The following is a 26,274-nucleotide window of genomic DNA, read 5'->3' as shown; positions in this document are numbered from 1 at the left end:
TCACACTTCCCGGTCTTTCGACGCTCTGACTCCTTTCAGACACTTCCCACGCACCCCTATCCTACCCCCTCCCCTTCCCAAATCCTCACAAAAACACTAACAAAACTGCACCATGCTCGCTGCCTGGGAATAACTCCTGCCAGCCCAACTGGGATCAATGCGGCGAGAGGGAATCCCGAACGCGACGTCACTAACCACGTGATCAGACACATTATCAACACCGAGATTATGCCCTGGTAGCTGAGCGTGCAACTCTGCCTGTTGAGATCAAACAAAACATTACAGTGGTGACCCAGCGAACGGTACTCCAATTACATTATCACGGATTATTTTGTGGTTCAGCGACTGTTTAACTCGCAACATTTTAACGCACAGGAGTGTCCAGATCGTCGTTTTTTTCCTGCAGTTTGCCAGTTCTTGGCCGCCATGATCGCGGGGCGAGTCAGTGTGACAAGTCCATCGAGAGACGTTATCGACAGTGTGAACGTTGGCAGCAGCCTTTCTTCGTTGAAAGCATTTTGAAATTAGGCGAAACTGCCGTACCTGCTGACATTTCTGCGACTATTTTTTGCAGTGCATCAAAAAAAGTGCGCTGTGTCTCGAATGTAACGCATGATTTTTTGTGCTGTTCTGTCTTGTCTGCTACGCACAGGATTTCTGCAGAAACAAATTGGATTGCATCTTGTTTCGTGACAGGCCGAGCATCAGTTGATACTGCCCAATTTTGTGCACATTTTGCGATTAACATTCAGTGAAAAATAGACTCTTTTGCTTGCGTTCTAGGTTTGGCCAGTCAGAAGAAATCAAGCAGCGAGGAATAATCATAACCGAAAAAGCGACGAGAGAACGGTGTGAGAAACTGTCGTCTGCTACCGTGCCAGAAGGAAACCAGCGTGGTTAGCACCACACCCCTTGACAGTGTGATGGCGGGCATGGGTCAGAACGGACCGTGTGAGAGTGCCACGGATGAAGCAGCAAATAAAAAGCAAGGCACAAGGTAAAATTTTATTAACATTTCAAATCATTTAGCCATTTTTCTTTGTTTTTAATAGTGATCCAAGCATATTACATTACATATCAGGTTGCATTGACCCAGCAAACAAACCTCCACATTTTACTGTCATATAGTATGGCGTCTTTATCATTAGCAAAATCATCACAGCTATTTTGACATTTTGTTAAGTGTGTGTGATTTGTCTCAAAGTTATATGATTATTTTAAAACAGCATGTGCAAATTAATTGCTTTCTCAAACATGGTGTGGGCATTTTGTACCTGAGAAATATTCTTGGAGGTAAATGGTGATTTTTGTGTGTTACATCTGTACTCTCTTCTCTTTATGATCAGGAGAGTTCATTGTGTTTGCTCTGAGTTTCAAGCAGAGGTCAAAATGGGTTGCAAAATGGTGCACATTTGATTGATTACAATCTTCTGCTCACAGACTCTCAGTCTCTATCTTGCTCTTATCCTTATAATCACCAGCCTACCTCTTAGAATGACTGGAGGCAATCCATCTTCTATTAAGTTTGGTCTTTGTCCCTTTTGTACAACTACAAGTTTGGTGTCTGTGTGTCTTCCTACCTTTGCTTGCCCTCTTTTCCAATCACCCCATCCACACACACTCACCTGATCCCCCTTCCATCTTCACGAAACCCCTTGTCCTAACTGTTCATTGGCTTTGCCTCTTTTCTTGCCCCTCTTCACATCATTTTCCATGTACATGTATGTGTATTTTTCAATTTTTGTGGGTGACACACTTAATGACTCATGTATGATACAAATGCAAGCATTGTCACACTTGACTGCATTTGTAAGCGATGGTATGCATGTAAGCATGTATATGTGCACATGTATTTGTGCCTGTTTTAGTGTTTTAAATGTGTGTTTGACTTCGAGTCAATGAGTGTATTTATGTCTATGTAGGTTTTTTTCTTTTCCATACGTGTGTGTGTGTGTGTGTGTGTGTGTGTGTGTGTGTGTGTGTGTGTGAAAATGTACATGGAAGATGAGATGCATATGTTCTTGTTTTGTGCAGCCTAACAGTTATAAAGCTATAAATATATATGGAATATTCACAGACACAGACAGGCAGACAGACAGACAGACACACACACACACACACACACACACACACACACACACACACACACACACACACACATATACACACACACACACTACCTAGATACATGCAGACATGAAGATAAAGTTTGCACAAGTGTGCACATTCACACACACACACACACACACACACACACACACACACACACACACACACACACACACACACACACACACACAGATGCATGCAGACATGAAGATACTGTGTGCACATGTGTGTGCATTCACACACACACACACACACACACACACACACACACACACACACACACAGAGTTTTATAACATCCAACACACCATTACTGCACACTTGCAATTATTTACCTGTTAATGTGGAAGCATGATAAAAAGCAGCCAGCCTTGTTTGCTTATCAACAACTATCCAAGATCGTTAGCATGTTACCAGTGCAAACAGTTCAAATCCTGGCAGCATGGAGTGGGAAGGTGTGATATTTGTTCAATTTCCCAGGTCAATAATAATATGGATATAAAATATTTTATGCTCAGAATCAGATATATTGGTGTCCAGCATAACCTATGCACACATGTTTACCAAATAGAAGATCAAATAATGAAATGTCAATGTTAAAGATCCAGAGTAATCTGCTAATCAATATATACACAATATATCATATTAATTATTATTCATTGTATGGGTTTGATGGGTTATAAAAACATGAAATTGATGAATTGATGAAACATGCACTCATCCCTCTAAAAAAGATTTATGTTTCATGTCTGCCCAAATGTTAGTGTAAGATACAATTGATAGTGAGTGCGTACATAATGTACTGGTTAAAAACAACAACAATTCCTGTGACATAGAAATGCATGAACAAGGTAGTTGCAGTCAGCTAATGTATAACTAGAACAGAAGAAGAAAAAAACATGCAGTTGTTAAGTTTAAGTTTTAATTAAGTTGTTTGTTAAACAAAACAGGTTTTGTTTTGGCATTGATGTGATAAGGTTTTAGTGGGCTTTTTTCTTAAAACCATTCAGTTTTAAATTTTAGTTATTTAGATCGTGGTTTCATCAAATTCATGGGATTGAACTCTTGCCGCTGATGGATTGCTTAAAATATCTTTAAAATTCATCATTTCATGTTATGTTTGTTGTTTATTGGCTTTGTTTCATCAGAATACTGGTAAACACTAATAAATTACTTGATCTGGCCGTAGAGATGGTACCTAACTTAGTTTACATCAAACTGAATCATAGCTTATAGGTTCTAGATTTTATCTTCTTATATTACTGCAAAAGTTGTGCTTTTCTCTGACCTAAATTTAGTTGCACTATTTTATTAAAAGTTGGCAGGATTTTTTCTGTATTGTAGGCTTACTTGTCTGGAAGAGTTTCAAATTCACTGCTCAGATCAAGTGGCGTTTCATTCACAAACTGGTTGCAGGCAAAGCATAGATATATACCTTCTTAGGGTTTCAGCAGGGCAGAACCATGCTTAATTGATCTGCTGATAGACAGGGCACAAAAATAGTCTGCAGACTTGTGCTGGGTGAACAGTCTTTTGGATTGCTTAAATGTCACATCAGGATGACATCAAAACACCAGTCTGTGGGGATCCTTAATACTAGTTTCATAAAATTATTTAATTGTAGCTGAAGGGATTTTTTTTCAAAATCTTTTTAACTATCAGAAAAAAACATCTTGGCATTTAGCAGAATGAACTGTGCAATTATAGATAAAAATACAGAGTTATATGAACTGTGCAATTATAGATAAAAATACAGAGTTATAAATTTCCCTTTATAAATTTACATTGTTGTGCTGTCTTGTTTCATTATGAATTGATGTCTCACTCACAGATCAGACAAATTAATGTTTGACCAATACAGTACGAGTACTTACTACTTTCTAAAGGACAGACACATTTCTCACACATTATTCCAACAAGACATTGATTAAGCCTCAGATATGATTAAAAACATATTTTGTAGCTCATTTTACTGCAAAATCAAGAACATGTTTATTACTTTAGCTTCATCTTTTTCCCATCTTTTTGACTTTAACTTATACTATAGTAGAATGATAGTAGTAAGTACACAACATATATTTTTTAAATAATTGTAAATTAGTTTTGCTTGCATTTTGCGAAATAGTAATTGCAAGCTCTATTTCCAAAGTGCTTTTTTCCCCTCAATCTTGTTAAATTGTGAATTAATTTACGTGGAAACACAATATAGATATGAACATATGCTGAGTAGTAACTGAAACAATGTAGACCTGTCTCTCAAATGAATGATGATGATGCACAGTCATACAGTCGGTCAGTCTGTTCGGACAGTCACAGTCTCAGTTCTCTCTCTCTCTCTCTCTCGCAGACTACGCGCGCGCGTGCACACACACACACAGAGTGTATGTGCACACACATGCATGCATGCACATACACACAGAACATACTCATTGTGCACACATACACAGATACAGACATACATAGATACACAGACACACTCACATACACTCCCTGCTGCACCCCGACCCCCACATCCCCCCCCCCCCCCCCCGCACACCCCCCCCCACACACACACAGACACACACACACATACAGATACTGTATATATGTGCACACACATGCATGCACATACACACAGTACACTCATTCAGTCATTGTGTACACACACACACATGCGCGCGCGCGCGCGCACACACACACACACACACACACACACACACAGAACATGATTATGTGGGTATTACTATTATTCATTAAACTATTTGCAGAATATAATATATGTATGAATTCGTGCGTCCACCTGTTCAGCCGCAGGCAGCCCTGTACAATATTAATATATTATAAATCCATGGTCAACACTGACCGAGGGAGGCCTATGCTATAGGTAAATAATATTGACTGGAATCAACAGACTGACAGTATGACTTTGAGTATTTCATAATATATCTTATTTATTTGTTTATAAATATATATATATATATATATATATATATATATATATATATTATTATTATTATATATATATGTGTTTGTGTGTGTGTGTGTTTTTTTGTGTGTTTTTTTTTTTTTTTTTTTGGGGGGGGGGGGTTGTATGCAGAGGGAGTGTGGGAGAAAGACAGAAGAGTGAAAGAGAGAAGGGAAAAGAGGAAGGAAGCAGGCATCTGACTAAATCTTCAGTAAGAAGAAACTAGTCTGTTTAGTCTGCACAAATGTGGGCTAATTGATGTTTACTGGATCCAACCCAGCCCTAGATAAAACAGATCTACTACTGTGTGTTTAAGATTGTTCTTTTTCTTCTTATGTTCTTGTGTTGAAGAACTCCTCCCCCCCCCCCCCCCCCCGCCCCACCTTCCCTTTTTTTTTCTTTTTCTTTTGGGCATGTGTGAGAGGAAAGGAAAGGGAATTTGTATGATAATTGTTTGTTGTTAAGACAGGTAGAAAAGCCACTGCTGACATATATATATATATATATATATATATATGTCTTTTTGTGTTCAGTGAATATTCAGGGCGACATGTCTTGCTGAGACTGAAAGTTCTGTGCATATTTGTTTGTTTGCAACTAAAGTAAGGAGCTCCACCTCGGCCTGTACTTTGCAAAGGCAATTGTCAGTATAATTCACACTGGAGGTATGACCAGATTTTTTTTTTTCTTTTTTTAACTGGTCTGTCAGTATTTGGGTGTATATAAAAAAAAAGTTTTCTGCAAGTAGATAACTTGAACTATAGAAATAATAGTGTGTGTGTGTGTGTGTGTGTGTGTGTGTGTGTGTTCACACAAAGTATTATGTACTGTCTTTGCTTAACATCTGTACATGCAAACTTGTGTGTTTAGTGGCTAAATTGATTCATGACTTAAACAGTTTTGTTCACTTTGTGTACAAAGTTTGTGTATATAAAACTATATTGTACAGAAATGGTGGTGGTCCTTTGGGTCTGAACCAATAAGACTTTTTGAGTTTTCGTTCAGAACAGTTCATCGATGAAGTGGAAGGTGGCTCTTTAGAGTAGCAGCAGAAAATTTGATTTGACTTATTATGATATTGATATTGTAGTTTGAAAATTTTCACAGTAACATGTAATAGTGTATAGTACACATGTGTGTGACTGTGAGTGTACACATGTGTAAGTATGTGTGTGTTTGCATGCACACACTGATTTCAGTGTATTTCATTGGAGTCTCATGTATAAAATTATCTCCTTTCTCTTCAGTGCTTGCCACCCACCTCCATCTCCCCCCCCCCCTCATCCCCCCTGCCCCCACCCCCACCCCTGTACCTACCCTGCCTCCCACCCACATTCTGGTATTCCTACCCCCAGATCTCTCCCCCCATGCCCCCTTCTCTTGTACTTCATGAATGTCACAGTATCCGGCATCGTGCATTGCTGACCATATCAATATTTCAGAAGGTGAGAGACAGACACAGTCAGATTGAGAGAGAAAAATATCAAGAGGGACCTAGAGAGAGACAGAGAACGGACATCAATATTTGAGTGGAGAGAATGTCAGGAAAGGCTGCACACACAGGGAGAGGTGTTTAATTGATGCTTGCCTTTTCACAGCAACAGAGCACACACAGACAGGGTGGGAGAGGCAAGGTGGAAAGGGGGGCTGTGTTGTTTTGGGTGGCAAAGGAAAGAGGCACCATGTTTTTTTTCTGTGTTTTTTTTTCCTTTGTGATTTCTCAGGTGGGATATATATATGATCACACACAGTCTGGCAAACTTCCATCGGCAGATAAGGAGGGAGGAAATGGGGGAATTGGGAATGGGAGCTTTGAAAGTGTTGATTAAATACAGAGTCTGATCAAACCCTGCTTTGCTTCTCTCATTTGGAAATAGCATTATAAAAGACGGGGATAACTTACTCCATCCTTCTTTCATGTGTGAGTGTGTGTGTGTGTGTGTGTGTGTGGACCTGTTGAGTGTTGTATGTTTGTATAATGTACATAAAATGCATTTAAGTGTGTGGAGTGCTCCGCGTGTATCTGCTTGAACTTGTCTCAGTTTTTAAAAGATATAGTTATGTGCATTCACATCATTTACATTTCCTTGTCTGTCAAGTCTTTCAAGTTTGTGTTTGTAGATCTATGTACACTCTGTCTGTCTCACACTATTTTCTTTTTCTTACCCTCCTTGACTCTCTTCATCTCTGTCTTTATGAGTGTCTGTTTGTCTCTGTCTCTTTGTCTCAAAAGTAATGCATGCATTCAGGGTCCTTCGCATTTCTCCAAACAGACTCTTTATTCAGTCTGAAATTGATCACTCCTTATTGATCAGTTCAATAGGCCTATGGGGTGGACATATATATATATATATATATATATATATATATATATATATAAAATATTTATATATATATCAGACAGCAAAATTGCTTGAACGTGAACAGACTGATGTTAAGACTGGGAAGACCAACTTAATCACTTCGGGTCTTCTTTTTGTTTAATGTACTGAAACTTTGGATTTGTCTGGTATAAACTTCAGAGGAGGATTACATTTGAGATTAGGATTTTTTACAAGTAAATTTGATATGGTGAACAAGAAAACATGCTCCTACGATTATATTCTATTTCCACCTCTTGTGTATTCACCTTTTGTAGATTAATGTTAATATTGTTATACTATCATTGAAATCAAAGCTTGGCAAAAGGAAGTGAATAATTTTGTTAGGAAAAAAAGCAAATTGTTAAGTGAAGGAAGGCAGAAGGGATGGGAGATGGGGGTGTTTTACAACAACAAAATCTTGTTCAGGGGGTCGGGAGAGGCAGGGGACACAGAGAGAGGATGGGGATGAAGAGATAAATAAATTATTGTTTACAAAGATGCTCCTATAAAAGGAGGCCAGGAATGAGAGAATCAGGCAGAATGGCTCTGAAAGAATGAGAGAAATGGCTGAAGGTATGGGTTTGAAAATTTGGAATACTTGCTGGTTGTGTATAAATTGTAGCTCTTGCGGTGAGAAAAATCACATTATGGCCCATTTTTATCGAAATGTTGGTATCGAAAGATCAGTGCCTGATTAACATAAATGAAAATGAGAAATACATCAGTACATTAATACTATTTTCAAACAGTATCGGAATTGTTCAGCAGTGTGTGAGATATATTGCTGTCCAAGGACACACAGACTCTGTCTCTGTCTCTGTCCCTGTCCCACACTCTTCAATAAAGACAAGAAAAAGCACAGAAACTAAAGTAACGCAATTTTCATAAATTTCGGTCAGGGAATTCTAGCCATTTTAGAGGGAAGGAGTCTCAGGGCGTTATATGGCCTACAACGATGTTAGAGACCAATCTAAAATAAAGGACAGGGTGGAGATGTCTGAAGCTGCCACTGTCTGGACCTGCGGTGTCTGGCACGGGTGGCATATACTACCTTTTCCTCGTGCCTTTTCCACTTCCCCTTTACAGTCCTCCCCTATTCACACCCCGGCAGCCCCCACTTCTCTTGTCGTCGTCATCGCTATCGTCATTTGAAATAATATGATATCATCAGGTTGATCTGTTTCGTCGTCGTCGTCGTTGTTTCTGCTGCTGCCACAGTCTCGGATAGTGTTTTCCGCTTCCAACCCACGCCCCGACATTTTGTATGGATCTCCCTGTCTCTCTCGGTCGCTCTCTGTCTCTCTCTCTCTGTGTCTCTGTCACTGTCTCTGTCTGTCTCTCTCTCTGTCTCTGTCCCATCGGTATGTCCTTGTCGTCTGGTGTGGTCGTCACACGGACGCACGCACACGCGCATATATAGTAGATATATATTTTCTCGCTCATCGCACAGCGCGCGCAATGATACATAACTGTGGTTCATGTTCTCCACACACTTGTGATGACTAGTGGTTATATCCGGGCTTCGTTGTTGACACTGACAGAGAGAGAGAGAGAGAGAGGGGAGGGGGGACAGAGAGAGGGTGAGGAGAGGGAAGGAGAGAAAGAGAGACACTCTTACTGGTCAGAGAGGCGTTGAAGGGACAACGCTGTGGATCGATATTGTTTGGCTAACAGATCGCATCACTTGGTGCTGTGCAAACCCGGCTCGCATCCTTTCCAAACCCCGCGTATTTTCTGTTTCATCCTCTTCCACACCATTTTCTTCCTGCGTCTGTCTGCCTGTTCACTTGTGTCTTATTAATTTTAATATTATTATTATTATTTTTTACATATCGCACATCCACACGTTTGCAAGCGTGCGGACAACACACACACACACACACACATGTATTATATTACTCACAGGCATGCACGCATACTCCCACGCACACACAGAACATGGCACAATTGCTCAGACTTTGAAGACAGCCCCACAAATCAATAAAAACTTAATTTTCTCTCTTCTCTTCTGAGAGCACAGGAGGAGTTGGGGGATGGGGGTATGGGGGACAACGAGCAGAAAGGAGAGGACATACAATAAAACCAGACAAGACGTTCGTCTTTCGGCTGAAAGGTCACTTTTAGTTTTTACCCGACACGTTCGCTGGCATTCAAGCAGCAGGCGGAACTGGAAGACATGTTTGATTCGCCGGAGTATTGCAGCCTATTAATAGATAAAAGAAAAAAAAAAGTCAAATGAAAAGAAAGAAAGAAAGAATCGGTACGAGAAACAGAATCGATTTCTGGGAAGTGGGGCCCGGGGGAACAGTAGGTATAATTACAAGGGGTAATTGGAGTTGACCGTTTGTTTTTAAATCTTTTTTTTTTTTATATTTTTTTTTTTAGAATTATATTTTCTTTTGATTTGTTGTTGTTGTTGATTAGCACGTATCTGCCAGCAAACACCCTGAAGGTATCGATCAGCGCGCGCACACACACACAAACACATGCACGTATATTTATTATATATATATATATATATATATATATATAAATAGAGAGAGAGAGAGAGAGATAGAGAGAGAGAGAGAGAGAGACGCAGACGCAGATGATTTATTCACTAAGGCCATAGCACCATGTGAATGAGAGGCTATTACTAGATATGTATACATTACCGTAACTGGCAATAAGCATTCAACTGCTTACACAATTAAACTATATAAATTAGGACAATACTATTTCTCTTAACTTAAAAGCTTTATATAAGTACAATGCGAGATTTCTTATAACACCGTCATCAGATGATGCCATCAGTAGACAAAATTTAAACAAACAAGGGCGTTCATAATATTTCTTTGAAATAAATTTTACACGGATATTATTAGAGAGAGAGTGTGTGTGTGTGTATAGTCGTCGAGTTTCCCACCACTGAATGTTATCTCAGATTTAGTGTGTGTGTGTGTGTGTGTGTGTGTGTGTGTTCCATATTTCATGTAAGTTAATACAAAACAAAGTCTTTTTTTTTTTTTTTTTTTTTTTACAATGGCCGTACCGACTGGTAGGCTATACGTTTATTAAACAAGATGATATGAAAATGTCGTGGTGAATTGGTATTTCTCCTAAACCTAGGTAACCTTGCAGATCGGCAGCCAAGCATGAAAATCAAAACCGTCCTCATTGAAAGCTTGTCCCAGGCGAAAGGGATTGAAAGGGGAAAAGGAAGTTATGATGGAAGACGGGACAGGTTAGGACCGCGTTATTGGGGCGTTCTTTCCCGCTGGGGAAGCAGCCGTAATTCACATTATCATTAGAAACTCATGTCGTGAGGACAATGTAACACAACACAGTGCAGCGCAACACAGTATAATGCGGCACAGTTTCTTACAGCACGATGCAATACTATACAATACAAATTTCAACACAAGACGCAATACATTACAGAACAACACACAATACAATGCAGTACAATTCAGTACCGTACAAGACAACGCAACCCAGTAGAACACAGCAGTATACACCTGTGTACAACACAATGCAGTGCTGTACAGTACCGTGCAGTGCAGCACAACACAGTTCAATAAAATGCAGTGCGGTGCGGTGCGATGCGTTGCAGCAGTGCAGTTCAGTAGAATTATTGTAATACAATACGTTGATCGATGCGGTAAGTGAACGTGTGTGATTTTTTTTTTTTTTTTTTTTTTTATCTCGGTGAGGATGGTTTGGGAGTGAAGTGTTGGGATGCAACAGGAACGTAGGTACGCGCATTTTCAGTTTCAAGGAGTTGTCAGTGCGTGCGGGCAGATTATATGCAACACCACATCTTCTGGGGGAAAACAAATCACCATAATAAAAAGCAGGTTTCAGACCTTCGCATAAACCCGACGTGTATTGTGTGTAGGGAAGTAGAGGATTGGGGGAAGGGGTCATGTTGGTTGGAACGGAAGGTGCAGGTTGGGAAAGAAAGAAAGAAAGAATCTTTATATATATATATATATCCTTAAACAAGGGCGAGCAAAGCCCATTGCGTCAAGGATAGGAAAGTAAAGGGTGTGGATTACTAGTAAAGGGGATGGGGTGGTGGAGGGGGGCGGGGATGAGGAGGGCTGCAGACGGCACCGACGTTTGAACTCTGTGCACTTTTCATTGTCAAGTAATGATACACGGGGGGATGTGAGGTGGGGGATATGGGAAGAGAAAGGTTACAATTGACGGTTTCCTGGAGACGGTTGGCCGCCATTTGTGATTGTGTCCACTGTTGTCCGTAACCAGCGAAAGTGACTTAAAAAAAAACACGATAGATAATTGTATGTATTGTATATAAAGAAGAAAAAAATCTTTGTCCTCAATCAAATTTGAATATACTATTTTAACAAAAGCTGTTTGGGAATACACTTTCTTGGCCAGTAAATGTTAGATCAGCTTGGCGCGTTCTTTTGCGAATGTCACGCATGAAAATTATTTTAATTTAAATCCAATGAGATGTCTGCTTGTTCTTCTCTCCCATCGCCTGTTAGTGTCTCTCCGTCTCGCTCTCTTCTGTCTTGCGTGCGTGCGCGCGCGTGTGTGTGAAAAGGTCGCCTCCCTATTTTTGGAACCTTTCTTGAGGAACGAAGGTTTTTGCTGTACGTACAGTCAATATCCAAGAGTAGGAAACCAGACCAGCAGCATGAGTCATTCCCAGAAAACCCACAGCAAGTTATTTTTTCCTCCGCTGCATTTACGTCGATACGCTGAACCACCTTTGTTGAGGACATATTTCATGTTATATGACTATGTAGCTCTCTGCATTTCTGAGTATCACAACACTCAAAAAACTATAATTCCCTCCAGTAGCTATAACCAGTCTGACATCTTCGAACATGAAATAAATATATCAGTATGGAAAGCATTGATCTACACTCACCAAATCACTGTATCAAATAAAATGGCTTTTAGAGAGTTTGTGACGAGTGAATTCGATTTTTTTTTTTTTTTTTAACTTCATCGAAAACGCACACCAGACCAGTGTCTGGTAAGACAACTCTGGAAGGAGAAGAATGTCCAGAGCTACATCGATCGTCATGTTCTGTGACCTGGTCATTGAGATTTATTGAACAGATAATCGGCAAAATCATTTTCAGTCTTCTCTTATGGTGAGTGAGGGTAGGGGTGTTGAAGGTGGCCTCTCTCTCTCTCTTTCTCTCTCTCTCTCTCCCCTCTGTCTCTCTCTCTCTCCCTTCTCTTTTTCTCTGCGGGCATGCGTGGGTGTGTGGGTGTTGTTCGTCTGTTACAAATATTGAAAACAATTGACTTGCTCCAGTATCCATGCGTGTGACGGCGAGAACGTGCGGGAAAGTGGTGCAAAATACATATTGTTAAATAGCCGACACACGAAATGGAGAAAAAGAGAAGCTGTCCATCACTCAGGTTGTTGACAAGCACGGCGATTTGCAGCCCAGTCCATAGAGCCTCACATAACCTGTTGCCACGAGTCCGTTTATTATCGGTCGAGGCATTCGTCTCCTTTGCCTCCTCAAACTTCTGTCACGCACGCACCCTTGCATTTAGACGCACATACTCAAGCACACACTCAGCGACGGACACACAGATACACAAATTCTTATGCAAAGGCGCATGCGCGCGCTAGCGCGCACTCTCTAACACACACACACACACACACACACACACACTTTCTTTCGCTCTCATTCTTGACAGCTGTCTCCGTTTCATAGGTTTCATAACGGGGGGACTTTTTATTTGTCTGAAACTTTGTGCCCACTGTTTCGTGTCAAACACCACTTGATGACGCAAATCTTTTCATGACAAAGATGACGACAAAGGTTTACTGCTGACGTCTGTCACCTCCTCGTGGGAATACTACCAGCAAGGTAGGGAGAGAGAGAGAAAGGTTGACATACATGAACACAGACAGTGAGGCAGAACCGCCAGCCGATTAGCCAGCCAGCATCAACACCTAGCGCCAGTACCCTTCCTCCTTCAAGGAGTTCTTGGGTGTCATTCCTCATCTCATCACGCAGACAGCTCCAAGACGGTCACAGTGAACCGCTTGAATCCTCTCCCCCATGTTTTGCCCCTGGCCATTTTTGAGACTGGCCGCCCCAGCGTTTAAAACTCACACATACACACAAACACACACACACGCATGCACTTATATATATATATATATATATATATATATATATATATATATATATATAAATATATATAAATGTGTATGTGTGATATCTGTATATATTAATATATATATATATATATATCCATCTCTCTCTCCCGGCCTCTCTCTCTACACACACGCACACACACACACACACACACACACACACATCTCCCTCTCTCTCTTCACACACACACACTCAGTGTAGACCAAGATGTTCCCAGTGTACATACACATCCACTCGCTCGTTGTCGTGTTCCTCGTCTCGCCAGGAATGTGACAGGTGGCCCACCGAATTTATAACGTTGACCTTCCATGCTAGCACGCACGAGTTTCCTTACTCAGCGCCTGTGTCTCGGTGTGACGAGTGGTGAAGATAACAAGAGTACCGGCACGGCTGAACGTTCAGGCAACTAGCTGGGATGGAAAGTTTGATGTTTGTCAGCCCACTTCCTTTTGGTCGGAATGCACATGTGTACACCCCTACCACCACCCAACCCCCTCCCCCCCCCCCACACACAGAGTACACACACGCGCGCATGTGCTCGAGCACACACTTGCGCCTACACACACACACACACAGAGTACACACACACGCGCGCATGTGCTCGAGCACACACGTGCGCCTACACACACACACACTAACACACACATACAGATACGCACGCGCATACGCATCAAGTTCATTCACGCGCGCGTGCGTAGTACACGTCACATTTCTGGGAGAAAATAATTCAGTTGAGCATAAATTATCGTTCTCTTTGGCGTAATCGAACATCACCTTATCAGGATAAACATGTAGGTCAGCCAAGTTTTATTGGGTCAGGAGGCTAGTCCTTTTGCATATGATGTGCTCCATAATAGATAATATGCGTGGCAAATAACGACCACTCAAGGCGTTAAAAGAAAATATTTCACTTATCGTGTTGAAGAACCCAGGCAGCGGTCATGAGAGAAGAAGATGCCCAAAATGTGTATCGCACACCAAATGTACTTTGAGCATAGAAAACATCGTTGAGTTGGAGCGGAATGTTTTGTAAGAGTGGTAGTAGGAAGTAAGCGCTATGCTCATGGCGTTCCATGTCGTGCTGCATGAAAACACATGTTAGGAAGAGCAAGGTCCATACTCGGGTAAGAATGACACAGTCATACAGATTTGAACGTGAAAAAGAGAAATGTGGAGATCCGATGGAATTCTGATACCGTGGGTTGCATGACTGGTGTGGAGATTATAGTGAAGTTTGAGCTGGCAGTCCTCATTCTGGCAGCTGTCCCAGCTTTTAAACCCAGTATCGCACAGTGCAGAAAGAAAGTCTGGTCCTCTTGCTGAGTTCTCCAGAAGGAAAAAGGTCAGCAGGGGTTACTGGTAAGCCTTGGTCTTTGTCGGCAGCCTGGCTGTCCTGTGGTGGCGCTTTCAGTTCGACAGTCTGACAGGTCCTTGTTGACCTGACGCCTGAATGTGGCACCGTCCACATCTTTGTTTCCTTGTCGTTCCAGCTGCCATGCATTGTTGTCCAGTCTGCCTCCCAGTCGTTTGTTTAACCTCATTTTATTGTCTTCTTCTTCTTTTGCCTTTTCTCTCCTTTTCTTGTTCTTGCTGTGTTACTGTGTGGACTTAATGCATACAGATTCGGGGTCTGAACTGCCGTATTGACTCAGGAACTCCGGATTGAATGAACGCAGTCTCTCCTTTGCAGATGTCTGTTCCGAGTCATTCGTGTGTGTGAGGATGGGGATGTGGTGCCGGGGATGGGTGAGGTGTATGTGTGTGTGTAAGTGAGTGAGTGAGTGAGTGTGTGTGTGTGTGTGTGTGTGTGTGTGTGTGTGTGTGTGTGATCTATGACGAGTAGATTTCTAGCATGCGCGTGTTATGTGTCTTGACATGTTACTGTTGTCTTCCCTGTCTCGTTGTATGAGGTTCTCTGTGAAGATTGAGTGGTGTGTTGGGAAATAGAAAAAAACTCAGCATTGACAGTTTGCTGAACGTTTCCTGGAACCGGTGGGATGGTGTGAAGACATGGAAGCGGGCAGTCCTCTTTACTTGACAGAGCTTTGATCCCCTCCCTGACGCTGGCCTCTCACCAGTCTCCTTTGTTTCTACCGCCCTCCCCCCAACCCCCTCCGCTATTGCCTGTCTTGTCTGTGTATCTCATGGGACACCCTGACAAAATCCCCTATATCTCGTGATCTGTCTCTGTCTTTATCTCTCTAATCATTTTTTTTATTGCGTGCGTGCGTGCACACTCATTATACTCGAGCAAAACACACACACACACACACACACACACACACACACACACACACACACACACACACACACACATGAGAGACGGGAAGTCAGACGAAGAGGGGGTGAGGTAACGAGGAAGAAGGGAGCGGTTAAAGAAAATCCCCTCCAACACCCACTCATTAAATTTTAGTCCCTTCATCAGGCGTGTTGCCAGCGCTGTTGCACTCCCCAGTGTTCTGTCCACGGTCATAACCAAGATTAATAGCGCGCGGCCCTCTTAACCCCGCTTGCTTACCTGTGAGGACTACAGATCTAATTGCGACAGGTGCGTGCCAGAAGTGGCCCACTGGGCCTGGTTGCCGGCCACCGTGACACCCACGTGTCGGCCAGTGTCTAGGGACAGCCAAGTAGCATAATACAATGGCCATTCACAAACCCTGCCTGCCGGGCGGCCTGACTGCCCAGTGACTGACCGACTGACTGGGAGTCGACTGCGTTCGTTCGTCATTGTCTTTTTGTCCGTCTGTCTGTCTGACTCTGTATCTGCCAGTCAGTGTGAGTCAGTCAGTTTGTTTGTCTCAGGAAAATGGGGAGGCGCGACTTTCTGCGTAGTGCTCTTTCGTGGACTGCTTTGCAGACCGGTTATTTTCTGTTTTAAGGATTCCGAAGTAGTTACTGCATGGCATTCCAGGAAACGAGGATGTGTCGTGGAGACTAGAATTGGGTCCGGTTTTATGAAGTACTCGGGTCAGTCAGGCGGTGTCACACACAAGGCTTTGGGTTCATCTGACAAACTTGAGTCAGATCAAGAGGGGGGGACGGGCAAGCTCTCCACTTCTTTCTTTTCTATGGCGCTCCATTGTTGGGGAGATCGTAAAACGTTAAGGAGCAGATGATGATTGTGTTGTTGTAAACTACAACATGTGCGCAACAATATCACATAGAAATGCGCGCTCGCGCACTCTCTCTCACTCTCTCTCACACATATACATACATACACGCCCAAACACACAGAACACACACACACACACACACACACACACACACACACACACACACACACACACACACACATCCACACGCACACGTGCATCTAATGAATAACTGAGCTGTGGAGGCAAAAAGCTGTACAATTCTCTTCTGTTGTTTTCAAAAGTATTGAAAATAAATTGCTAAGGGGGTGAGGGGATCTACATTTTTGTATGTTTTCTGTTTCACTGTTTTGTCAAGTTGTTTACTTCAGTATTTGTACTATCACAATAGTTTGTTATGAATGTCAGTTATGTACCTGATATATACAGCCATCCAAAGAGTCGGAAGCTAAACAGAAAAAAAACCCCAAAACAATAGGCAACACCAGTGTGCCACTTCGTCGCGACAGTGTGAAATGGGCTCAACGCACAATACACGACAGTTATTACGCAGAATAGCACACCGCCAGTCGGTCTGAGTCACCTAACAATTCATTTCCGCTTTATTGTTTCGGTGTATTGACGAACTGTGTACAGTGTGCGTGCGAGAGAGAGAGAGAGAGAGAGAGTGTGTGTGTGGAAGAAAGGGGGTGAAGCATAGGGGGAGGTTGGTCATCTTAATTAAGTCTTGTGAAGCGATGAATAGGTGAGTACGGGAGTTGCATGCATACCATCTGCTGGCTCTTTGGCCATCTGCTCTCCACTGGGTTTGGCTCAATAATAACTGGACACTCCGCATCACAGGGTGTCAGTGCTTGCTCTGTATACGCATGTCTGTGAGCCTGTCTCTTTGTCTCAGATCGTCCCAGACCATTACGTATGCCTGCATTTATTCTCAACTGTTCCGGCTTGGACTTGACATAGGACTGTCGTGTTCCGGTATCTGGAGGTCTGGAGATGGCGGATTTGAAGTGGGTTCGTTCCCTCGTTAATTGAGAAATGACAGCTGGCTGACATTTCGAAGCGAAGTAGACATCAACAACGATTGAATCTACTGCCGGAGGACAGACATCGTCTTTGTAAGATCATGAGGTAAGATCTCGATTATTATTTTTGTTTTTTGTTAATGAAACCATAATTTTTCTTATAGGTCTTTAACACATTTTTTATATCGATTCTATTGAAGGCAGGGGAATCTTTAGGGATTTGTTACGTGTGTTTTGGAGCTGATTAATTAGTGCATTCACTATCCATGCCACAGTATTGATTCTGACCCGTTTACATACAGGCGGTTTTCAGCAGGGCTGTGAGCCAGCGAACTGAAGACTGCCATTGTGAACAGTGTCATCGTAACTTCTAGACACAGAAGATCTGGTTTTGTAAAACCTGTACGTGTTCCGTGTCTGGACTCTGAAATGTGGTTCAAATTTAGTGAGGAGGGAAAGTCAGTTCTGCTGGTGGTGGGAGAAACTCAGCAGTCCGCTGTGTTGGAAAGCACATAGGCGCTGTGTGGATTCATCAACTGCTTTTGAGAAGGAAAATTCAACGGCCTCTTTGTGCTCCTGTTTCCACCCGCTGATAAGAAGAGTTCACACACACACACACACACACACACACACATACAGAGATAGATAGATATAGCCCCAGTGCATTGATGTTTGGATGAGTTTAGAAGAAGCCGCTGTCCATGTCGTTTGCCCTGGTAGAGATACAACAACGTTGACAGGTGTCCTGTGTCTGATGAGCCATCATCAACAACAACAATATTTGGATTTCATATTCAGTGAGATTGGAGAATGAAGCGAAAGTCATGTCATGCAAATACTTCTTCCCCGTTTGTAAACACATTCCTTACACGGGGAGTGAGCACATTTATTATGATAGTCCGTCATGCTTTGGACCGGGATCTCCTAGAAAAATAAAGTGGAAGAGAAGGTCAGCCGGACTTGGAGAAGTTTGAACTGAAGGCAAACCAGGCAGCACAAGACAGAAGAGACGGATGGTTTGAATGACAATGCTCGGCTGTGACCAGAGAAAAGACGATTTAAGCAGCAGCAGATTGTTCATCGATATACTGCTGAGCGGTCTCATTTGCTGAGTAAGGAACGTTCATCCTCTTTCAGTCTCTGGTAATGCACAGTCCAACCCTATCCATTCTAGTTACGTAGTAAACACGCTTTGGGTTCGGATTGTGGAAGCCTGTCGCTTTCTCCCACATCGGGAACTTTGTCCTCACCATCGTCCCTGATTGCAGTCTGACCTCGTCCCGTCTGTTTGTGGAGTGTCCATCACCCTCTTGCCCTCCGTTGTGATGGAATGGAGAGTCATCCATCTCCTTGGGTATAGAGAGACCTTCTTCATCCCTATGGTCACGGAAGTCGGCCTCTTCTGCTCTGGCTACGAAGAATCCAAAATCAACTCTGGGCTGTAACCAGTGTCATTGTTGGTTTAAATAATCTTTAATTATTCAACAATACACATGATTACAGTGCAATGAATAACAAAAGAGCATCAACAAGCTTAAAGCTTATACTGTGCTCACAACGTTGCACTTCAATTTTATCATGACGGCTGATTAACCATATTATGACTTGTATCAAATAACATTCATAAACAGTAAGTAATGAAATATTGAAATAAAACAAATAAACAAACAGTACATAATATAGTAAAATAATGCTAATATCAATATTAACATGAGATTAAATTTATTATCACCAAAGTAATTGGCCTAATAGAAGAAAAACACGAAGAAGAAGAAGAACATTTAGAAGAATGGAGGGTAAGGTGGTGGAGGAGGGGGAACAGAGGGGAGAGGAGAAATTCTAACAGATCATTGGCCAATCCATTCACTTTGAATATTTGGTCAGTCAAATAAATTCAACATTGTTGGTGTGAAGAGTCCATCTGTTGGGGGGGGGGGGGGGGGGGGGGGCATTCCCAGCGCAGTTTTAGATAAACGTATGCAGATAGAAGTGTGGAGAATGTCTCCAGAGTCTGTTCAGTCAAGGCAAACTTCATCAGAGGATTATGACGCAGACTGCCTGCCAGACACGCGGTCGAATGGTATTCGCGGCGCTCTCTTTTTCCCATCTGATGAAATAAAACGTCTCGGAATGGCAAATGAATGATGACGGTGCCGTCTTTGTGACGCTGTGTGTGTGTGTGTGTGTGTGTGTGTGTGTGTGTGTGTGTGTGTTAAAGTTTTGTTTTTGCGGATTACCCGATTCTAACATTTTCTTCTTCTTCTTCTTCCCTCGTTCTTTTTCTTGTTTTCTTCCTTCTGTTCTTCCTTCTTGTTGTTGTTGTTGTTCTTCCTCCTTCCTTCCTTCTACTTCTTCCTCTTCGTCTTCCTCTTCCTTCAGCACCGATGTAGCCCCATTACGATAGGCTGGGATAAAATCAACATCTTCCTCTTCCTTCTTCCTGTAACTTCTTCTTGTTGTTCTTCTCTCCCTCTATCTCTTATAATACTCAGCGTGTGTGTCGTGGATAACAGCTGACTGTTGGACAGCTCCCGCTCAATTTATCTTCGATAATTGTTTCTGTACGACACCTGTCCTCTCTCTTGCCCATGGAAATGCCTTCGGTACATGTGTACCAAAACACGTTTGCATGTATTGATACAAATCTCTCTCTCTCTCTCTCTCTCTCTCTCTCTCTGTGCGTGTGTGTGTGTGTGTGTGCGTGTGTGTGTGTGTGTGTGTGTTTGTGAGGTTGCACTCCTTACTCATGCCACAGACTTATTAAAAATGTCTGTACCTCAGTGAGAAAGGAGATGGAAAATCTCATCTGTATGTCTTGGGAGTGTTTTTGTCTCCACGCACTTCTCTTCTCATCTCAGTTCTGTCCTTATCAGCAGGAAGCAGTTCTTTGGGGTAGTGGGTGGGAGTGGAGGCTAGGAACTGTTGCACGATTGTGAGGGGGGAGGGTGGGCAGGGGGGAGAGGGGGGGCTGTGAGGGAGGGGGTAATATATAGTTCCAGAAAACGGCATCAAGAGCATGTCAAATAACTGACCGTTCAGCTTGGAACCCATCCTCTCCCCCGCCCCCAGCCCCCCTCCCCCTCCCCCCGTAAACAGGGACGTAAACCGGATGCACGGAAAGATTGGCTGTGCATCTGTGTGTGTCTGTGTGCACGTGTATGTGATTTCGGGTGATTTGTCGACTTCCAAGTTCAGATTAATGGACAGGAAGTATGGGTTTGTTCACAGGATGATATCAGCTTTTTATCTGCTTGTAAAGAAGGCACAGATTTGTGCCTTGTTCGTGAGTATATAGTTTCCTTTTGTCTACTTTGAAAGAAGGCGCCAATTTGTGGTTTGTTCTTGATTATAAGTTATTGTCTCCTTTTTAATCCACTTTTAAAGAATGCACCAATGTTTTCCTTCACGGTTACCTCCTGTGCAGAAGTGTTTCATTTCTTTCACGTTGTACCGCGTCGTTCCTTCCTGACAGGTGGTTCCACCAATCGATCAAGAGCAGTGCTGCCCAGCAGTGATAATAAATGTTGTTGTTGTGCCGGGGAGGAAGATCGCGGAGACGCCAGTCCACACGGGGACAGACTTTGCTGCACGGGTACGATGGCTGGCGACATGAAAGAGTCCCGTGAGAGGCGGCCATTAGATGGAGTAGCTGTCTGCTACAAGCGGTTGGGGTTGGGGGTGGGGGGGGGGGGAGTGGGGGGATAAACATATATATATATTTGTATATATATCTCAGTGGGAGGAGGGCTGGAAGTATATCATAGGTCCTGCCGTTATATTAATGATGCCACTCGTCTTGTCAAGGACATCTTCCTCTGAAGCGGTTTGGAGGGTGGGTGTGGGTTTGGGGGTCTTGGGGGATGTAGTGGTTGTTAATCAGTCCGCTCGGATCTGCTGGGTGACCGAGAGGGGTGACGGGGAAGGGAGGTGGTAGGGAGCAAGGAGGGCATTGAGAGACAGGTGGTGATGAGGGTGGTGAATCGGGCAGAGTGGTGAAAGCCAGGTTTTTAATCAACCAGCATATTTCACTATTTTCTTTCTCTTCGGCAAAGTAAGTTTTGCCGTCATCGCTCCAGTCTACTATCCAGCCAACTCGCATCCTCTCACTCTCTTTTCTTTTTCTCCTTACGCCTCACACCCCCACTCCACCCTACCCCTCATCGTCCTTCCCTGACGGAACACGGCAGTTGTGAGAACAAGCGTGAGGATCGGATTTTAATAGATTCACAGAAATATATAATTGTCCTTCCCTTTCCCTGCCTGCCCGCCTCCCCCCTCCCCAAACCCCTCCCCCGCGTCCCTCCCCCCTTCCACCTCTTTATTCCTCCCTCGCTCTCTCTCGTTATTGTGTTTCTCCACATTTTGTTGTTGTTGCTTGCCTCACTAACTCTCATCTTGCACCCCACTCTCTACTCCTTTTAATTCTCTCCTTCACCTCACCGTCCCCCCCGCTCCCCCCCCCCCCCCCGCCCCCGTCACCACCACCCCACCTTTAAAATTATTTATTTATTTATTTTTATCCCAATTTCCCACAACTTTTTTTTTCTTTCTCTCATCTGCCTCCGCCCACGCGCCCACCCCATCTACTGTCCTCTCATAACAGACCTCAGAATGGGTCACTGCCATTATAAAGCATGCAAAGTGCAGATTAAAGTGTCGAGTGCCTGGCTGTTTTCCGCTCGATTGAACTGTTTGATACTGCTGATTGTATCGTGTTGTAGATAGCAACGCATTGCACTGACTTGCATGGCATAGTATTGTACATTGTGTGGCGTTCTTGTCATGGATATATATATATATATATATATATATATATATATATATATATATATATATATATATGGGAACTTCGTGTTGCTGTCCATGGCGAAAACGCATATTTGCAGTGGAACGCCTCCAGTCGGTTTTTTCCGCCCACTCCTATGGTCAGCATGTAGACTAGGTGTGTATACCTAATGAAAGTGATGGTATCTGAAGAATTCTACCAAGGGTTTTTATCATATTATTGTCGTTTTGTTTGTTTGTTTTCCCCCACGCAACCAAAGGCTTTTATCATATTGTCGTTTTGCTCGTTTGTTTGTTTGTTTTTCCTTACGTTCGCTTTGCTGTGTCCAGTGCACTAGTCGATCATCGTCTCATCCCAACCATAGTGCCTAGACCACAACCCAAGGTCGTGTACATGTGATGTGCAGAGTGTGTGTGTGGAGAGAGAAACACACACACGCGCGCTCTCTCTCTTTCTCTCTCTCCGTCTCAAAGCCCGAGAATGGAGAGAGATGGAGACAGACAGACAGGCAGACAAACTGATAACGAGAGAAAGATAGGAACAGAAAACACCCTGGCCAGACTACCACCACTCCTGTCACGAACAGAATCGGGTTTCAATCACGGCTGACGATGGCTATTTCTCAGCAATTTTGGTGCCGCTAAATTGTCTACGACCCGTCCTTCTTTGTTTTGTTTTTTTTTGTGTTTTTTTTTTTTTGTTTTTTTTTCCTCCTTCTTCTTAACTTTACTGTCTGATAGACATCAGCGTCCGCCTCATCCTGGAGAATTCAGTACGCATAGCACGATTTGTTTATATCACTAACCGCTTTGCTTTTTTTTCGACCGTAACTCCGTGGAAATTATTATAATCCCAGAGAAATCGTGTCCCCTGTTTCTGTTTTGTGGAGGGAAAGTGTTCATAAAATATGTATAATTAAATTTATTCTTTTCTGAAACTACTTTTGTTTTATTCATTTGTTTACTTATTTTCTTTATCTGTGTCAAATTATCACAAATAAATGGCAAAGATTGAATTTAGCAAGATTTCGTTTTTGGACCTTTGGTTTCAACGAAAACAAAAAATGGAACATCCGCAGACTTTCAATGCCGTTTCTGTGCATCCAGTATTAATGATGGAAAACTTATGTTTCATTGTGGATCATGATGAAGTGAGAGAGAAAAAAAAAGTGCATTGAAAAAGTTAGATATAGCTGACAGACATGACGTCATTTCTGCTTTGTCGTCAGATGATGAATGTATAGTACAATCTGTAGCTGTATTTCTGAGTTAAGCGCTTAAGTTAAGACAGCCATATTGATTATATAACAATGCAAAAGATGATGAGGAAGATATTCATGTGTGATACCTATTTTTATGTGTTCTGAAGTTAAGTAGACGACAATAATCCTGTGTGATATTACTGTAAGAAGGGATGGTCGGTTTTGACTGAATAACTTTTAATACCTTTTTTATTTTGTTCCAAGTACTTTGAAAAGAATGTATGAGGATGTGGTATTCAGAGGTAATATTTCGTCTCGACTGGAACAAGTAGAATGTTGTGGTGTAATACGAAATAACCCGGGTCACAGCCAAGTGACCAGGTCATTACAGTAAATGGCAGTAAAATGGCAGTGTGTCAGTGTCTCTCATTCGTCTACGAGTACAAGGATCAACGCACATGTAATGATATATACTCGCAAGTAAGCAAGAGAGAGAGAGAGTAATATATGACACACACAACTAAACGCCTGTTCTCCCACCTTTATCTCCTCCGTCCCTCTCTCCCTCCCTTCCATGTCTTCCCTAATTAGTCAGTGTCAAGCCCCCACCCCACCCCACCCGCCTCCCAACGCCTCCGCACCCCCTCTCCGCCCTCCCCCCCTCCCCACACCCCATGCCCTCTTCCCCGCCCACCCCCCTGTCAATATACATCCATCTGGGGCTGCTCGAGACTCAGTTTCTGTCCTCTCTTCACTACCGGGTCTTCTATTTTATTTTCCCCCTTCTCCCTTCGCCCCCACCTCGACCCCCCAACCCCACCCCTCTTTCTTTCTTTCGTACCCCCCACACAACCCCCCACCCCTTCTCTTTGACATGATACTGGCACTTATCTGGCTTCTACCCTGTGGCCCAGTTGCCCCAGACGGTAGATGGTCGCAGACTGCCATCCCGTCCGCTGGCTTTACACGTAGTCTTCTACACGGCAGCCAGCAATTGACGCCTTCAGGTCTGGACCACGGAGTTTTTATATATATATATATATATATATATATATATATATATATATATATAAGTATATAATTATTTAAAAGTCCGTGGCGTGGACGTCTGGCACTTGCGGAAAGCTAAGGGTGACCGGACAGCCCGATGAAGCCGCGGGCAGCTTATTTCCTCACCACTCTGTGTCACTCGTGGCTCTCTCCCCCCCCCCCCCCTCTCTCTCTCCCCGGAGACCCTTGTGAGTGGAGAGAACCACGCCCACAGAATGCTGATTAGTAGGATAGAGGGGAGTGGGGGTGGAGTGGGGTGGGGTGTGGGTGGGGGATGGGGTGCACACTTGCGGAGCTGTGTTGGTTTGTTATTGAGTTAGTCGTGTGTGTCAGTGTGTGTGACCTGTTTGTGCGGTTATGTCAGGCTGCTCGTCTGCCATGCTGTCTCTGTCTTTTGTCTCTCTGTCTCTGTCTTTCTATCTCTGTCTCTCTTCCCCCCCCCCTCTCTCTCCCCCCGTCATTGTCTCTGACTCTGTCTTTCTGTGTGTCTGTCTCTGTCTCTCCAGTTAAGGTACTTGGAAAAACAATTGACAGCATCCTTGGATTCATCGTGTAACACATGTAAGCGTACTATGTTTTATATTATATATATATATATATATATATATATATACAAGCGCCAACACCTGTAAAGCCACCACTCAAACTTCACAAACGGCGCTTAAAATTGTACTAAACAAAACCTTTGAGATAAAATCTTACCACAGAAAACCTGAAGCTAAGCCAAAGATTGACTGAACAACAGAAACGCAGTGCGAGTTCGCTAGACTCCAAAGCTGTACGGACTTCAGACAATATTAGCGGGGGGCGGGGAAGCGGTGAAAGCCATTGATCAATAAACGTGTCGGTACAACAGACGGACACTTCTCTCAACTTCTTTCCTCACAGACAGAACCGTCGGCGGTGAAATGACGAATGGGATATTTATGGTTGCGGTAGATGAGATGAGAAGGAATAGGCAGATGGGGAGAGAGAGAGAGAGATGAAGCAGGATTGTCGGCTCATCGTTCTCTCTCTCTCTCTCTCTCTCTTCGGTCTTTCTCATTTTCTGTCTGTCGTACTTCTCAGCCCCTCATCCCCTCAAATATCACCCCCTCTTCCCCTCCCCCTCCCTCTCTCAAGCCTTCCTGTGCTCCCCTCACGTCCCTCTCCCCTCTATCCCTCGTCGCCCCCTCTCCATGCCTCCCCAACTGTATGTCTGCCTGTGTTCTTGTCCCCAAAGTCTTTCAGTGTCGGCAGGCACCAAGACCCCTACGTTTCTGTTGATCTCCTGAAGTACATCGTACAGGTTCTAAAAGCATGGCGCGGGACGTGGAGGGACGTGAGCAGTGATTCGCTGCACTCTGCCAGCAGACGTAGCTCATTAATAATTAGATGATGGCCTTAATTGCTCTTCATTCCCCTTTCCTCCTCATTCATTTGCCACTGACGATCGTCCATCCTTTTTTTTTTGTGTTCACTACATTGTACATGCTGTTTACCTTTGGGTTGTGAAAGCTGCTGTTTATTGTTTTATGCTGCCGAGTGATTGATTGTCTGTGTTGTTGAACTGTGTATTGATA

At 43.2% G+C, this 26,274-nt stretch overlaps 1 protein-coding gene across 2 annotated transcripts in view; it reads left to right on the top strand.

Moving 5' to 3' along the window:
* Window positions 1-226: 226 nt before the first annotated feature.
* LOC143289072 (beta-arrestin-1-like) overlaps window positions 227-26,274 on the top strand; it is a 170,122-nt gene continuing 144,074 nt past the window's right edge. The window contains exon 1 of one of the 2 annotated variants that reach the window (XM_076597898.1): window positions 227-997. In XM_076597898.1, the coding sequence (XP_076454013.1) occupies window positions 924-997 (74 nt within the window). In that variant the 5' untranslated portion in view covers window positions 227-923. Of the gene's footprint in view, window positions 998-17,491; window positions 17,782-26,274 lie in introns of those variants that run through there. The other variant, XM_076597904.1, reaches the window with a different exon arrangement.

This window comes from Babylonia areolata, chromosome 13 (genome assembly GCF_041734735.1).
Source record: "Babylonia areolata isolate BAREFJ2019XMU chromosome 13, ASM4173473v1, whole genome shotgun sequence".
NCBI lineage: Eukaryota > Metazoa > Mollusca > Gastropoda > Neogastropoda > Buccinidae > Babylonia > Babylonia areolata.
This window is presented reverse-complemented; position numbering and strand designations above follow the sequence as displayed.